This window comes from Vigna umbellata, chromosome 5 (assembly GCF_029865625.1).
Source record: "Vigna umbellata cultivar VRB3 chromosome 5, Vumbellata_1.0, whole genome shotgun sequence".
NCBI classification, from domain to species: domain Eukaryota; kingdom Viridiplantae; phylum Streptophyta; class Magnoliopsida; order Fabales; family Fabaceae; genus Vigna; species Vigna umbellata.
In genome coordinates this window covers 54,484,812-54,500,884 of record NC_142169.1, presented here as the reverse complement: position 1 = coordinate 54,500,884, position 16,073 = coordinate 54,484,812, and the positions used below count along the sequence as shown (strand labels likewise).

Below are 16,073 nucleotides of genomic sequence, written 5' to 3'. Positions count from 1 at the left end.
CTTATTCAGATAATTGAAGGTGCTTCTCGCTTAGCGTATCCATTCACAAATTGTCAATAATATCCACTTGAGAAATTCATGTAATTGTTTCAAATTTGTTTGCTGAAGTCATTCCTTAACAGTTTTCAATTTTAAAGTATCCATAGCAATACCTAGACCTGACAGAATATGTCCTACATACTCAATTTCCTACATTCTAAAGGAACATTTGGAAAATCGAGCATATACTTGTTATTGTTCAAGAATATGGAGAACTACTTCTAAATTATGTATAAGCTCAATATATGATGAACTTTATATTAAGATGTCATTGAACAAAATGAAAGCAAACTTCCTCAAGACGCCTTTAAAATTATCATTATTGAGCTTTGAAATGTGGCCAAACCATTCGCCTGGTCAAAAGGCATGACAAGACATTCAAAGTGTGCATGATGCATGCAAAAGCAGTGTATTATTAGTATGTATTGAAGTGTATTCATATTATCAATAGAAATAATATAGATTAGATATGCCATTATAAATATATATCGTGTTGTTGTAGGCATCTAGTTCAATCTAGAACATGATTGAATTGTCAAATTTTGCTTTTTTGAAAAAGCTAAAAGAATATTATGAAATCGAGAACCAAGTTTAGAGAAGCAAACCAGAACTACAAAAGGCTGCACTATAAATAACACACTCACCACATACAACCCTCTGATGTATAATACCTGTGTTTTCAAAACTCTACAAACACGTCATTGGAATGTTCAAGTAGAAGACATGTTTTACTCACTCATGAAAACATGTTCACGGTGGCTTTACACACACAACCATGACACACTTCATGCAAGGGAAGGACAGAAGAAGAAAACAAAAGACAAACATACACCAACACAACCAAATGGACCACAATCCAATGCTTACACTTCATATTTGGGAAACGACAATGAAAATCATGCAAATTTAAGACATTTAGTTAGTATCCTACACCCCATCATGGAAAAGAATGAGAAGAAATATATTTTTATTCTCTATTCTCTATGCTTTCTTGTCCCTTAGTTCTCTATTTGTGTTTTCTTCTGTGAGTGTTGCCTCTTTCTTTTTTTTTTTGTTCTCCAAATTCTTTATTTCTATTCCCTCTCAACAATAAAGTCTTTCTTTCAAAAACAATCACTTTGACATGTGAAGTTTGAAACTAAAAGGCAACTGCACCGAAATTGTGAGTGTTGTTGGGAGAGAAAGTATGTACATGAGGGAGTGGGCTAGTTTTGGAAATTGGGTGTTGACATTTGAGAATGAGAAAAAGTTTTCAACGGTTATGCTGATGAAATGAAGAAGATTTAAAAACAGTAGACTTAAAGATTACTTGTTATTGCTCATGGTGCATGGACTATAATTCTGTTTGGCAATCTGACTTTCTTGTGGGAGATAGTATAAAGACATTTTTATTAATCTTTTTAGGGATGTGTGACAGAAGTAAAAAATATTTGCATTTTAACACTCACAATATCAATGAGCTTGTGCTATCTGTTTGGATGAAACATAGAATAATTGAATTAATTTAGAAAAAAAGAGAATGGATCTTATACTTTAGCTCTGCTTATGTTTGTATTCTTATTTGGAAGCTAAAATACAGCAAAATGAGTCTATTAAACTAGCTGTCTCAGACAATTTTTCTTGACTTTAAGTCTCTTTATGCCATACAAAAATATTCTGTGTAAATATATATAAAAGGATTGACTTAAGTCTCTTTATGCCATACACAAATATTCTGTGTGAATATATATATAAATGGAACTTAAGAATTTGAGATTCCAACTTCAAAAGGAGTACATTATATATATAAATGGGAGGTAAGAGCAGAAATTACACTAAAGAAACAAAAGATGGACTAATATAGGAGGGATGCACCCAGCCCTGCAGTAGTGCAAAGCAAAGCCAATGCTTGAGAGCCACAGTAGCAAGCCACTGCATTTGACCCTCTCCCTTAAAAAATAAATTTAATATCGTGTGAACCAATGGTTCACATATCAGATATTAAACTGATAAGAACAGATACTACACTTGATCTTAGCCAAAAGGCCGAGAAAGGTATGCTTTGAACTGAGTAAGTGCTGAAGATTTATATTTGAGTTCAAGCTGCTTGTCAGAGTCTTGAGTAATGTGGGACTTTATAACTTGCTAGCTGAACAGAAGCTCTGGTGATATAAATGTTTAGGGATTCTTCCTTATAAGGTCATTGCATATGAAGCAACTGGTTTTTGTTAGCCTTATTCCATATTCCATATTACATATTATAAGGTCATAGCTTTACTGATAAAATGAGTAACCAGAAAATGATAAAATCTGAGAAAACAATATTTAATTGTGTTGTAACTTAGGAATGCAGCTTAGCATTGATTCTTACCAAAGTAGAAAATCATAGAATGTAACCAAGGGAGAGTATTTTTTCCATACAACAACACTATTTGATCTTCTTGTTAATCAATACATCAATTTTTTCATACTGCAGCTTGTTGAACTTATTTAATTGTTTGCTAATTGTCTTTTATTGTGCATTTTATATAAGTAGAAAATGTGCTTCAATTATATTATTGACAGAAGAATTTGAAAATAAAATATTTTAATTTAGTATTTAAGGTGAACTAACTTAGTTAAAAAGTTGAAGAGTGAATATATTTAAAAATTAATTAATTTAAAATGAATGTTTAGAGAGAAGGAGTGGACAATTTTGTCATACTAATATTAATTAAATTGAATTTAAAATAACATGGTTGGTTGTTTAAAATACTTCTAAAAGGAAAAAAACTAAGTATTGAAGGGAATATATCAATGAACGATGAAGTTATACAAAATCCTAATAAATATGTAGTAGTAAATGGGAAGTTTTTTTTCAAAGTTTATTATTTTTGACTATAATTGTTTTGTAATATTGTTAAAATTAGAAAGAATGAATTAAAAATTATTTGATAATGAAAAATTTATTTTGGTTGTGTTATTTTGAAATTTTTCTGGAGTTTCTTAAAATAATTATTTTTAAATGTAATATTTATATGTATCCAATTGCTTAATATATAATTAACAGTGAGACTCTTAAATTTCTTTAAATGATTGGTTTCATTTCATTTTTGTAGAGTAAATTAATTCGATAATGTTTATGATTTTTTAGAATAAAGTAAATAATGAATTATGTAACATTCTATTTAATAAAAAAAATACTAAATACAATATTATATAGACCATATAATTCATAAATAATCAGAAACAAACATATAACTACACTATTACATTTATTAAAATAATCATATTAATATGTTTTACATCACTTCAAGAAACTAAAAGTTAAAAACAAAATACAACTTTTTCGAAAAATATAAGCTAAACTAAATTCCCACAATCCTATATCTATACTGTACTAAAATCTCTTCTGGAGTATATAATCATTTGATTTTTCATAAAGATGATCATCGAAAAAAAAAATAACAAACATAAAACTCAAACATAAAAAAGTGAGCTAGTTTATAAAAAAATTATACATATAATAATACTTAAATTGATTTCCTAAGAAATTTTGAAATAAAATTTTCAAAATACAGTAAATGTTTCTGAATAACTTTTCAGGAATATAATTTTGGAAACATATATTCTGAAGTTGGTAATTGTGGAGATGTAAAAAGGATTAGTCACCAACTTATTGGATGCAGAGACCTATCAAGCCACGTTGATGTTTCCATCATCTAACACTAGAAAAAAAAAATGGTAATCAATTTTAGTGACCAAAAATATTAGTCATTATTGGTGACTAAATTAGTGATCAATCTTGTTTTAAGTTAGTGACCACTTTATAGACAAAGATTAACTTTAGTGACCACTTAAGCTTTACAAGTCTGGTCTGAATACACTCCAACATAAAGGAATGATACAAGGCTTACCTCATTTTGATACTTCATCAAAAGTGTGTTCCGATTGTCTTAAGAGAAAGAAACAAAGAAATTCATTTCCATTTGCAACCACATAAAGAGCCTTTCAAATTCTTGAACTAGTACATGGTAATACATGTGGACCCATCAGCCCTATATCCAATAGAAATATAAGTGTATTTTTTTTGGGTGAAATATCAGAGGCTTTCATTACATTAAAAAAAAATATAAGAATTAAGTTAAGAAAGAGACAGGTTTATCCATAAAAGGTCTTTATACAGATAGATTGTAAGAGTGATTTTGTGTCACATGAATTCAATAATTTTTGCAGTGAAACTGGTTAAAGGCCTCTTACAACTTCATACAACCCCAATATAATAGTGTAATTGAGCGGAAGAACCGGACAATCATGAATATGGTTTAAAGTATACTCTCAAGACAAAAATATTCTAGTCCCAAGTTATTAATTGTTCAATTTACATTCTCAATAGGAGTACAACACTAGTAGTGAAGAATAAAACCCATGAAGAAGCCTTGAGAGGATTCAAACCATCAATGACTTACTTCAAAGTGTTTGGTTGTATATCACATGTTCGTGTTTCTTATTGTAAAAAGCAAAGCTTGATGAAAAAAGTGAGATTTATTTTTCTTGGAGTTAGTGAGGGATCAAAGATATTACTAATGCAGAAAAGACATATTATGATAGGTAAAATGATCATATTATGACAGGTGTTCTGATGTCATAGTTCTTACAATCATAAAAAAAATTTATGCATTTTATTACGTAATGAAAATGTACGTCATAATAGGTGCAGCCTACTATGATGTACTTTCTGTCACTTGTCATAATATATTCAGTCTACTACGACATACTTTCAACTATTAGTCATAATATGTCTAATTTAATATGAAGTAATTTTGTTTACCTGTCATAATATCTTGGCTTCTATGAGATAGTTTTTTTCTCCTATCATAATATCTCTCATTTTCTATAACATATATTTGTTCACATGTCATAATACATTGCTATTTACAAATAATCCTCTTATTTTTACATTTAACATACTATAATAGATAATGTTATGTACGTCATATAAATATTATCTTTTTTTAAAGCTATTCACAAATTTTGTTCAAGATTTTTAAATTAAATTATATTAATATATCTTAAAATAAATATTAAGATAAAAATATTTATTTTCAATTTCAGAAAATTAAAAGGATAAAATATATATTTTACATAGATTTAAAATTTATTAATTTTATATAAATTAAAATTAAATTTATAAAGTTTGAAAGATAAAATTTAAAAAAAAAATATAAAGACAAAAAAAATTGTTATTTTTACAAAACTTGTTTATCCTTTTTTAATAAAGAACCCTCAAATCGCTCTCTAATTCTGCTGTAACATATCTTGAATTTCTTATTCTCTCAAGTTTCTTGACTTTGTCCTTCTCTTACACTTTGCATGGTAAAGCCAAAAATGGCTTTTTCAAAGATACTATGAAATAGTTTGGTTTAAGAATTTCAACAAGTACAGAGTTTCGTCAAACCTTGCAAATGATGGAAAAAAAATTCCCTAGTTTTGCAATATGTGCACCTGCAAGAATTTTTGGATTGCAACCAAAGTGAATTCATATACTTATTAAATGTCCTAGTATTTTTCTAAAATATTCTTTTCTTAAAACCAAAAAAAAAAGGCTAGAAAGTAATTACATTTAAAATATTCTAAAAAATATCTTTAAGCGATGTAAAAGTATTCAAAATAGTATTGCTGCATATAAATAAAATAAGAACGGAGTATAACCATTGAATTTACAATAATTATAGTTTTATTTCAACCGATCATGTTATTGAAATTATGAAATATTTATAGGTTCAGAAATTGAATTTTATTTCGTGCTCTTATACTTTTTTTCATTATGTTTTAGATAATTATTTATTATTTTTTTTATAATTGGCAGGATTTCTATAATTTAATTCTAAAATAAAGAAGGACTGGGAACATAATTAAGATGGGCTGAATTAGTTTAAAAATGAATTTAAAAATAAATAAAAAAAGATTCTTAAATTTATGATGTCATAAGAGAAATTAAGTGTAACCTGGTGAATACCAACAATAACAAAGAATCCAATATAAGGAAAGAAAGATGAAATACACGAGACACAGATTTCTTTTTATTTAAATTCTTATCTAATTAATCTAGACAATTTGCGTTGATTCTTTTCCGAAGTATTGAATTATTTAATTGTAAGAATTTTTACGTAAAAAAAAAAATACAAAATCACAAAACACGTTTCAAAAATATTTATAAAAAAAAATACTCAATTACAAGACGCTAAACACAAATGCAAAGTTATCAATATATAAAAATTAAATATCAACTAAAATGTAACAAAGTTACACTGAAAACCCTATAATAACCTGATTACCCATTTTAATGAATTTTCTGCACTTTTTTTTTTCAATCAACAAGTAAATATATAACACTCACGTAACATCTCTTTTCACAAATAACAAAATTCTCTTTTTCAAAAGTTAATAAATGATAAAAAAAAACTTCCTTTTTAGAAGAATTTTATGATTAGTGACTATAATATAATACATTTTTTTATTAAACATATATAATTCATAAAACACTTTTATCTAATTAATTCTTTACCATTACATATAACATTTAATTTCAATATCATAATACTACTAAAATAAAATATTTTATTATAAATATTCAAAAGATAAATAATATAATGTTTATCATATATTTGTACAATTTTACAATATTGAAATACAATAATATCACTCATATACATTCTCATGCTACTATACTATGATTTTATTACAAAATTATACTTAACATGATCTCATGTTGCTCAACCGCCGAGACGACTAACTCTTCAACCATAATAGATGTCTCTACATATGCATCTCTATCTACTCACATCAATAAAATGATCATTACAAAAGAAGAACACAATACATAATAGAAAAATAAACAAGTGATAAGCTGATGTTAAAAAAAAAAAAACATATATAGAACATATAATTCAAGTTACACAATTTTACCTACCATTCATCAAATATATACGATTAACAAGATAATATTATAAAATACTCAATTATCAAGATATAAACATTGATATTGAATATCGAGAGGTTTTAACACTTGTGATGAATATCTTCCACCACAAGGTTATCATATATTATAATAAGAAATGACATTGTTCTTTAGATCACAACCTATTCTGTAAGAACCTAGAAAATAGAATATTAGAGTAGATAGTTGTGTTAAAATAGTCAGACCAATTATTTTATTTTAAAATACGTCATTAATATAAAAATAATTTCATATAATCGTCTCATTACTTAAAACACACTCCATCTCTCTAGAACTCGTTCTCTGAACTCTCTCTACCTTCTCTCTACATTTTCTTACTCTTTGATCATCTGTTTGACAATTAGGAAGTTCCTAGAGGATCATGGCGAAGTACTCTCCACTTTCATCTGATTGATTCTCCATTTAGAGCAAGTAAGTTTCTAACCTCTTTTCTCGGTCTATCTTCGGTCTATGATCATGCGTACCAAATTTGTTCCGTATGTATCAAGTGAATTTCTCCTTCGATTCTTGGTAGACTTTGGGTCCCAAGATTTTATTCCGATCACCATTCTGTCAATTGTAGCTTTTTCCTAAATTTCTGTGGTGGAAGCTTCGGGCGAGCATTTGTAGAGTTTTCTTAGTTTCCCTAAGGTAAGGGAAGCTAATTTGCTTTTCATAAGTGTAGTAAGATGGGTGAAATCAATTAATTTGTGTGTAGGTGTTTATATGGAAATTGATGGTGTTAAATTGGGGAAAAAGTGTCGAGTGATTGTATATTTAGGATGTGTTTTTAGAATTTGATTGTATGATTGCTATTGGGAGTTATTGTATGAGGAATCTAATATGTTGTTGAGATAAAATTGTATTAATAGTGATGGTTGTGAATATATGAAATTACAGTCTAGATTGTAGCTTGACTTGATGTTGTAGGTATGTCAATTTTGGAATAATGAGAACAATGTGAAATCTGCAATTTGGTATTTGTCTTGGAGTGTTTTGTGATTAGTTAGTATCATTAGATGGTTAAATAGAGAAAGTTAAGGAAGGGAGATAAAATGAGTTCAAATCCTACTTATTTATGAGTAAAATTAGGGGTTTTGGTAGGTGAGTTTTCGAGTAAGTAATTGGTTAGGTATAAGAGGAGTTTAGGGACTATTTTGAAGTCCATTAGGACTTGTGAGAATGGTTAAACCAGAAAAATTTGGTTTGTAATGCAGAAAAGAGTTGGAGAGGGTTGTTGGAATGATTTCGAGTCTATTTAAGGGGTTTGGAGTATTGAATCTTTGAAGAAGCAGTTTATTGGAGTAGAAGTTGGTTTAGAGTCAATTATTGATTCAATTGAAACTTGTTAGTGTAGTAAAACCAGTGACATGAGTGGTAAAAGAGGTAGAAATGATATTGGGTAGTTTAGAGAACTTAAATTGGTTTGGAGTGGAAAATTTAAGTACAATGGTGTTTCTAGGGGTTTCTTAGTGTTTATAGGGTCTTAAGAAGTATGAGAAGTAGAGGGTGAAGGGTGTAAGGTCAAAGAAAAAGAGGAAATGGGATTTGTCATGGCATTGAGCGATCCTTTTTGGGCGCCAGCTCTCGGGTGACAGTATGCTGAGCGCCAACCTGGGCGCCAACTCTCTATCTCGGGGGCGGTAAGCACCAGCCAACAAGGTTGGTTTTTAGTGGTTTTCGGGTATTCTATGATACTTTTCTGGATGATTTTGATTCTTTTATGGTGTTTCATGATTTGCTATGTTTGGATGAATTGTGAAATAAGGTTATCAATGTGTGGATGAAATATTGTGAATGAGAATTCCAAGGAGGAAATCTCTTGTGGGTGGTTTATGGAGAATTAGTATAAATTGTAAGAAGTCGATATGGAGGTTATCCTAATAATCTAATGACTATCCATGCTCAATTAGAAAGTGACGAGTCATGTCATGAGAGGGGCAGAAGGTCCTTGCCTAGGGGATGGTGGCAAAGGGCGTTTTTAAGGACTAACCTTGTGTAGCAACTTTGAGTGGGTCAGTTGTTCCACTATACAGGTGCAAAACCTTCCATGGCTCGACATTTATACTATATTAAAAGGGTTTGGTCAAGTTTGAGTCAGTAGATGTGAATGGGAATGAGGTTCTGCTTATTGTGTGTTTGAAATTTGTATGTTGTACTTACTTTAAATATGAATAATTGTTTTACAATTAGCTTACCCTTCTTGTATGTTTCTTGGTTGTTTGTTATATGTGTTTATTCTTGGTGATGATCATTTGGTGGGTGTGAGCAGAGCCTGATGATGTGACGATTGAGTAAGCGTTAGGCGGCGAGGGTCCTGACGTGTAGTAGTTTTAGTATTACATTTTCCTTAGTGTTTATCTTATCTTGGTGGTTTTTCATACACCATTCTTGTACATAGTTTTGATACTTGTACTTGTTGTATATAAAGTTAGTTTTATGGTTACCTTGGATGACTGTAGAAATGACTTTATATTTGTTAACTGATCTATATTATTGAATATATGATGTTTCCTTTATGGTTTCAATATTGTATTTGGGATGTTACGTATTGCCCCTCTCAACCATTATTTTGTATATGAGTTGAATGAATAGTAGAGTATTGTTAACTCTTTGGCAAGCGTACCAAATCGTTTAATTGATTCTTCGGCACTCAATGGTCCTGATCCACGCCCATCGATACTAAGTCATTGAGCTCTCTGACTTTGGTGTTGCCCAATGAGAAGAATCTCTGCCTAGTGATAACCAACTTAGTGAAGCCATTGTTTAAGTGGTGCCTAACACCATCAATGGCATCCACCACTATCGGTGGTGCCTAGTGGTATCAGAAAACGTTAACTTCTCCCTTTGAGCTTGATTTGTGTAATTTGACATTCCTTGAGTCAATTATCAGTGTTAAACATCCTTATGATCATAAAATTCGTGATTATTGGCTCAACTAATGTCATATTACCCAATTCAAGTCTCACATAGGTAATCCACAAAACTAGCTAACATCTCAATTCAACCATCCTAAACAACAATTACACAGTTCTATCATTCCATACATGTTCTACCACAACATCATAGATTAAAAAATGCATAGAAACAACAACTTCACCAATAGAAAAAACATGTTATAAAGAATTTTGCATACTGTGCAACTTCAAAATCAAATTAAGAGCTCAAACATATCGCTCAGTTCATAACTTTATAATTAGACATGCACTTCTTCATCACAAAACAAAGAAATACAAATTCACAACTTAAAACACCACATTCACATATCACAATACCAATTAACAAATCTCAACATGCAAAAATCTAGAATTAGCTTTCCTAACCCGTTAGGACAACTCAAATAACTCTAGACAACCAAAAGACTTTCAATTCCACAAATGCTCTATTTATACATAGACACATCATAAAGACTATCATAACATGCCGTTATGGTCATTAATTAGCAAAAAGTCATATAGAAGATTAAAAAGGTGCATACAAGCGAATGAAGGTTCACATGTAACCAAAAATAGTAATAGACCAAGAAAAAAGGTTGAAACTCAACTTATCCAAATTGAGAAATTGATTGAAGAGCTCACTATTAGGATGAATCCTACTATCACATTTATTCAATTAGACAAGTGGAGAGGGAGAACTTCTAAAGAGAAGTCAAATAACTCTAGATAACTTATTTATAAAAAAGATTGTGTATTTTAAAATAATAAGACTATTTTATAACAAAAATATTTATATCAAAATTTTTTAATATTAAAATAATCGAATCTTGTAATTTTTAAACCATTATCCATTCTAAATTATCATTTTCAAAGTCTTTATATAAGTGCATTTCCTAATTTCCTAATTTATTGAATATTTCTTATCGACAATCATCATTTAAGGTTGCAACAACCAATTTATTACATATTTATAGAAAATTGATAAAGAAATAAAATTGTACTACAGTATATAATTGGAATATGAAAAACTAAAAATCAAATTAAACATAATGATAATTATCTTATAGTTATAATATATGATTACTATCTAAAAGAATTCATTATTTAAAAATAAATAAATAACATGAAAGTTTACAACCGAAAATATATAAACTCAAATATGAATACGAGATTTACATAAAATTGACTAATAAAGATAGAAAAAAACTTAGAATCTGAAGTTGGTTTGGGAGCAGGTAAAGTAGCCATAGTTATTCAATGTCATCTTTCACTGTTCCATTTATAATGATCCTGCACAGATGCATGTGCATTTGATTACGATGCATGCAACCTTTCAGTGTCAGAAACCTCAGATAACTTCAAGTTACTGCATAACTTTACTATTTTCATTTTCACTATAATCTTTTCTTCTGCATAACTTTTACTGCATAACTTTTACACTGCACATACCATTTTATCCTGTTAATGATGAAAGTGAAACATATGTTCAACTATATTACTGTAAACATCAATGTAAAAGAATGAAGAACGTAGTGTTAGTTTCTGTGACTTTTTCACCGAATATATGTATCCAATGAAGTTTCCATTCCAATGGTTGGAAAGTAAGAGTCTCTCTCAGACATCACATGGACATGTGGTGTTGAACATGGGACCATGTGAGTACAGTTATGAAAGGCTGGCTTCGATGTGTCTGTGTTTGTGGGGACGTGTGAGAGAGAGAGAAAGAGAACGAGTCATGGAATATTTTTCTCCATCAATAAATTCTAAACACATATTTCCAAAACAACCAATCATTGTTTCAACTTTCCACAAGATTTGAGCTCTTTCTCTTAATATACAGTTATCAGCTTTCACTGTTCCAGTTGCCACCGAGGAAGTTCAATTTCTACAAGCAAAGAAAAATGTCTTTGATTTCTTATATTCATTCCATTACAGTTATGATAGAAAGTTAACATGAATTAGACCACATTCTACTCATAATATAAGCACAAAGTGTAAATAATTTAACGTCTTACAGTGTAAATAACTCAAATACTAAGCATACGTGTAAATAACTCAAATACTAGACATAAGGACACAACATGATATAAACAACTTATATATAAAACTTATCATAATTGAGTTGAAATGTTTAGCACTTATTTATATATTTAACATAGATATGGATACTTGAAATCTTCAGTGTGACATTACATTAAAAGGGGGAAAATCAACACACTATATTACTATAATATCATTTAAATAATGATTGAGGCACCTCTAATTGGCACTGCATTAGACTATGTACAAATTGGAATGAAGTATGGGTTCTCCATGAGATGCATTTTTCATATACATGCTCAACTGATTGAGTTATCTGAGAAATTATAAGAGCATGTAGAAGATCCTTGTGAAACCACATTCTTAGGAGGTGGTGGAGAACTGTGTGAAGTTAAACCTCCCTTCAATACATCACGGTCCGTTCTTGAGGTCTCAAGGGGTCTAATTTCCTTCAGCATTGCAACAACATCCTTCATTGTTGGACGTTCTTCAGATCTAGTGCTTACACATAGAAATGACACTGCTAGAGTTTGTAGCATTTCATGCATGGTTGGATCAGCCCTCCCTCTCAAATTTGTGTCAAGAATGTCAGAAGGGTCTCCTTTGCTAGCCAAGTGGTTCCTAACCCACTGAACCAAGTGTGCACCCCCTGGCAGAGTTGGGTCTAATGGGTGCCTTCCACTGAGAACCTCAAGTAGAACCATGCCAAAACTGTACACATCACTCTTTTCAGTGATAGGCTGAAGAGATGCATGCTCTGTGAATAAACCAAAGACAACACAAATTAGTACACTACTCAAAGGGTCAACAGAAATGTGTTTCAAATCTCTAATGTTTTGATCAGATTAATTTTAGTCTTATGTTTTAACAAGGTAGTTTTGTTCTTTATATTTTTTCAGATGTGGTAGATTTCTTCCACCATCCATAGGTTAAAAAGTATATATAAAGTCAAGAACCAAGTCCACCTCATTTAAAAACTAAAACTACCATTTTTTTCAAAGGACTGAGATGAAACTTTTTACCAAAATTTGAGGAACTAAAACATATTTTACTAATGACTCAATAGTTTTTTAGTAGGAAAAGTAAAATAAATACCAGGACCCATGTATCCATATGAACCAGCAAGGTAATGTCTTTGAAGTGGCTTGGAGTTAGTATTGTCACCAATTTCAGTTGCAGTTCTTGCCAGGCCAAAGTCAGCAAGGTAAGGTTGATATCCAGGGCCTAATAACACATTCATGCCTTTGACATCTCCATGGATAATGGCAGGCAAACAGTCATGGTGCAAATATGCTAGTGCATGTGCCACACCTAATATAACATCATATCTTGTCTCCCATTCAGCTTTTCCCTTTCCTGAACCATGAAGCAATGAACTCAGGCTTCCATTAGGGAGGTAGTCATAAAACAGAAGCTTCAGGTTCTTGTTTGATCCCCAACCCAGAAGCCTGATGATGTTCTTGTGCCTAATTGACCCCAATGTTTGAATTTCAGAATTGAATGCTCCTGACTCTTCTGATGACCACATCTTTTTAACTGCCAGTGTTTCACCATTTGGAATTGTCACCTTGTACACCACCCCAGAGCTTCCAGTGCCAATCACATTGGCTGATGTCAAATTGAAGACAATGTCATCAATGGAGAAATCAAGCTTCTGATACAAAGTCATCTCCCAAGCTTCATTTTCCATGAGAACCTTGCTGGCAATGTGAGTACGGACCAAGACATATATTGTAAGCAGCACTAGAACTGCACTGGTGCTTAAGAGAATGGACATGATGAACTTCATGGTCGATGAAGCATGGACTTTGTCAGCAGGAGTTACAACACCTCCGGCAATGTAGAGACCATGATTTTCAGCAAGATCACTAAGAGGGAGTTTGTGGAAGAATCGAGTGTTAGGCAACTCACCAGAGAAGCCATTGAAGGAAACGTTTAAGGAGACGAGATTCTCAAGGTCAGAGAGGGCATCTAAATTCCCTGAGAGCTTGTTGTGAGACAGATCAAGCACTCCTAGTTTGGTAAGACCGGAGAACTGAGATGGAATTTTACCAGAAAACTGATTGAAGCTAAGGTTGAGTGAGATTTCCAATGAAGGAATTAAACCAACTTCATTGGGAATTTCTCCATCTAAGCTATTGCTTCCCAAGTCCAGAAGTTGTAGCTTAGTACAGGACAAGATCTCTGCTGGGATTCTTCCACTTATCTGATTCTTTCCAAGGTTGAGTTTGGTTAATTCAACCAATGAACCAATGGTGTGACTCAACGGACCACTTAGCCTGTTATCTGACAAGTCAATCAACTCAAGGCTTTTGGGAAGAGAATCTGGAACAGAACCAGTGAGACTGTTGGAATGAAGGTCTAGAAACTCAAGATTCTGGCATCCAGATAGTGTTGGAGGAATCTCTCCAGTGAGATGATTGTTGCTCATGTCCATAAAATTCAAACTCTTCAAGTTGCCAATCTCTGGAGGAATGTTACCTGCTAGTCTGTTGTGATTCAACCTCAGCCTGTAGAGGCTTGTGCAATTTCCTATATCAGGTGGTATAAAGCCTGATAACTCATTGGAAAGAAGCAGAATTTTGGTGAGGTTCCTCAACCCAAATAGTTGTCTGGGAACAGGACCAATCAAGTTGTTGTAAGAAAGATCAAGTGCCTCAAGTTCTTGGCACTCAGAAAGACTATCTGGAATGTTTCCTGTTAGCTTGTTCTTCCATGCAAAGAAAAGAGTCAAGCCTTTCAAGTTTCCAATAAGATCAGGAATCTCACCAGAGAGAGCATTGTTGTCAAGTTCCAGTTGATTCAGAGAAGTGCAATTTGAAATCTCTGGAGGGATTATACCAGAGAGCTGATTGACACTTAGCTGAAGCTCTTGGAGATTTAAAAGGTTGCCAAAACTTCTTGGTATGCTACCAGTAAGAAGGTTTTCAGATAAGTCTATGACTTTGATCTCTGTGCAGCTTCCAAGCTCTTCTGGGATGGTACCAACTATATTGTTTTGCCACAAAAGTAGACTCTTAAGCTGGTTGAGTTCTCCAATTTGGCTTGGTATCGAGCCAGAGATAGAGTTCTGATGTAAGTACAGGTTCTGCAACTCACTGCAATTGCCAATCTCTTCTGGAATAGAACCTGACAATAGAGTTGTGTATATGGCTATGGTTTTGACTTTTTTCAGCATTTTGATTGAAGAAGGAAGACTTCCAGAAATGCTGGTTTCTGCAAGGCCTAGCACGACCAAGTTGGTGCAGTTTCCAATCTCCCATGGGATCTCACCCTTGAGGTTCTTATTGCCACCGGCTCTGAAAACTTGGAGCTTGCTTAAAGAGCCAATGCTCTTTGGAATTTCACCACTGAGATGATTATCATAGATTGTCAAGTTCACAAGGCTTGATAAATTGCCAATATTGGATGGAATGCTGCCTTCAAGGAAGTTTGTATGGAGAGACAAACTCATAAGTTTTCTCAGGCTGCAAATTTCTTCTGGAATTTCACCAAAGAGAGAATTGCCACTGAGATCAACAAAGGTGAGCTCTAGATAGTCTCCAATCTCTTTTGGAATCCTTCCAGTGAGGTTGGTTGATGAGAGTATTAGAAACTTCAAGGACCTTAGAGGTTGAAAATTTGAAGGCAATGAGCCTTGCAAGTTGACTGATTTGAGGTTTATCTCTACAACTTCTCCTTGTGAGTTGCAATACACCCCAAACCAGTTGCATGGGCTTGAGGCTGAAGGGTTCCATGATGGTAACACATCGGAAGTGATGTTCAAATTGTTTTTCCATGCTATAAGAGTCTGACCTTGCTCATCAAGGGAGTAACAACAACATGGAAAAAAGAGAAGGGAGTTTAATGAAAGAAGCAAGGTGAAGGAGAAGATTTTGGGAGAAAGTGAGAGATTCCTTAAGCTTCCAGGCATTGCTGAGAGAAGAGAACGGTTGATCTGTTTTGGGATTGTAGAGGGGGAAACCCCATGTTTTGTTTATAGAGGATGAAGAGTAGAAGATCTGGGTCCAAGAGCTTGCTTCTTTATGCTTTTATTATTGTAATGGAAGTTGTTGTTTAATAATGAAAACATGCCCATGTTGCTTACTCTTTCATTATGG

The 16,073-nt window shown here is 32.1% G+C and overlaps 1 protein-coding gene and 1 non-coding gene across 2 annotated transcripts; both read right to left on the bottom strand.

Moving 5' to 3' along the window:
• Window positions 1-1,882: 1,882 nt before the first annotated feature.
• On the bottom strand, window positions 1,883-2,077 carry LOC124827250 (U2 spliceosomal RNA). Its single transcript, XR_007027935.2, has one exon. It is a non-coding gene; the product is annotated as a U2 spliceosomal RNA (small nuclear RNA).
• A 9,919-nt stretch (window positions 2,078-11,996) lies between these two features.
• Window positions 11,997-16,073, bottom strand: LOC124827245 (leucine-rich repeat receptor-like serine/threonine-protein kinase RGI4). Its single transcript, XM_047300257.2, has 2 exons — window positions 13,069-16,073; window positions 11,997-12,730 (listed from the first exon to the last, which is right to left on the bottom strand). The coding sequence occupies exons 1-2, from the start codon at window positions 15,884-15,886 to the stop codon at window positions 12,273-12,275; spliced, it is 3,276 nt and encodes a 1,091-aa protein (XP_047156213.1). The 5' UTR covers window positions 15,887-16,073; the 3' UTR covers window positions 11,997-12,272.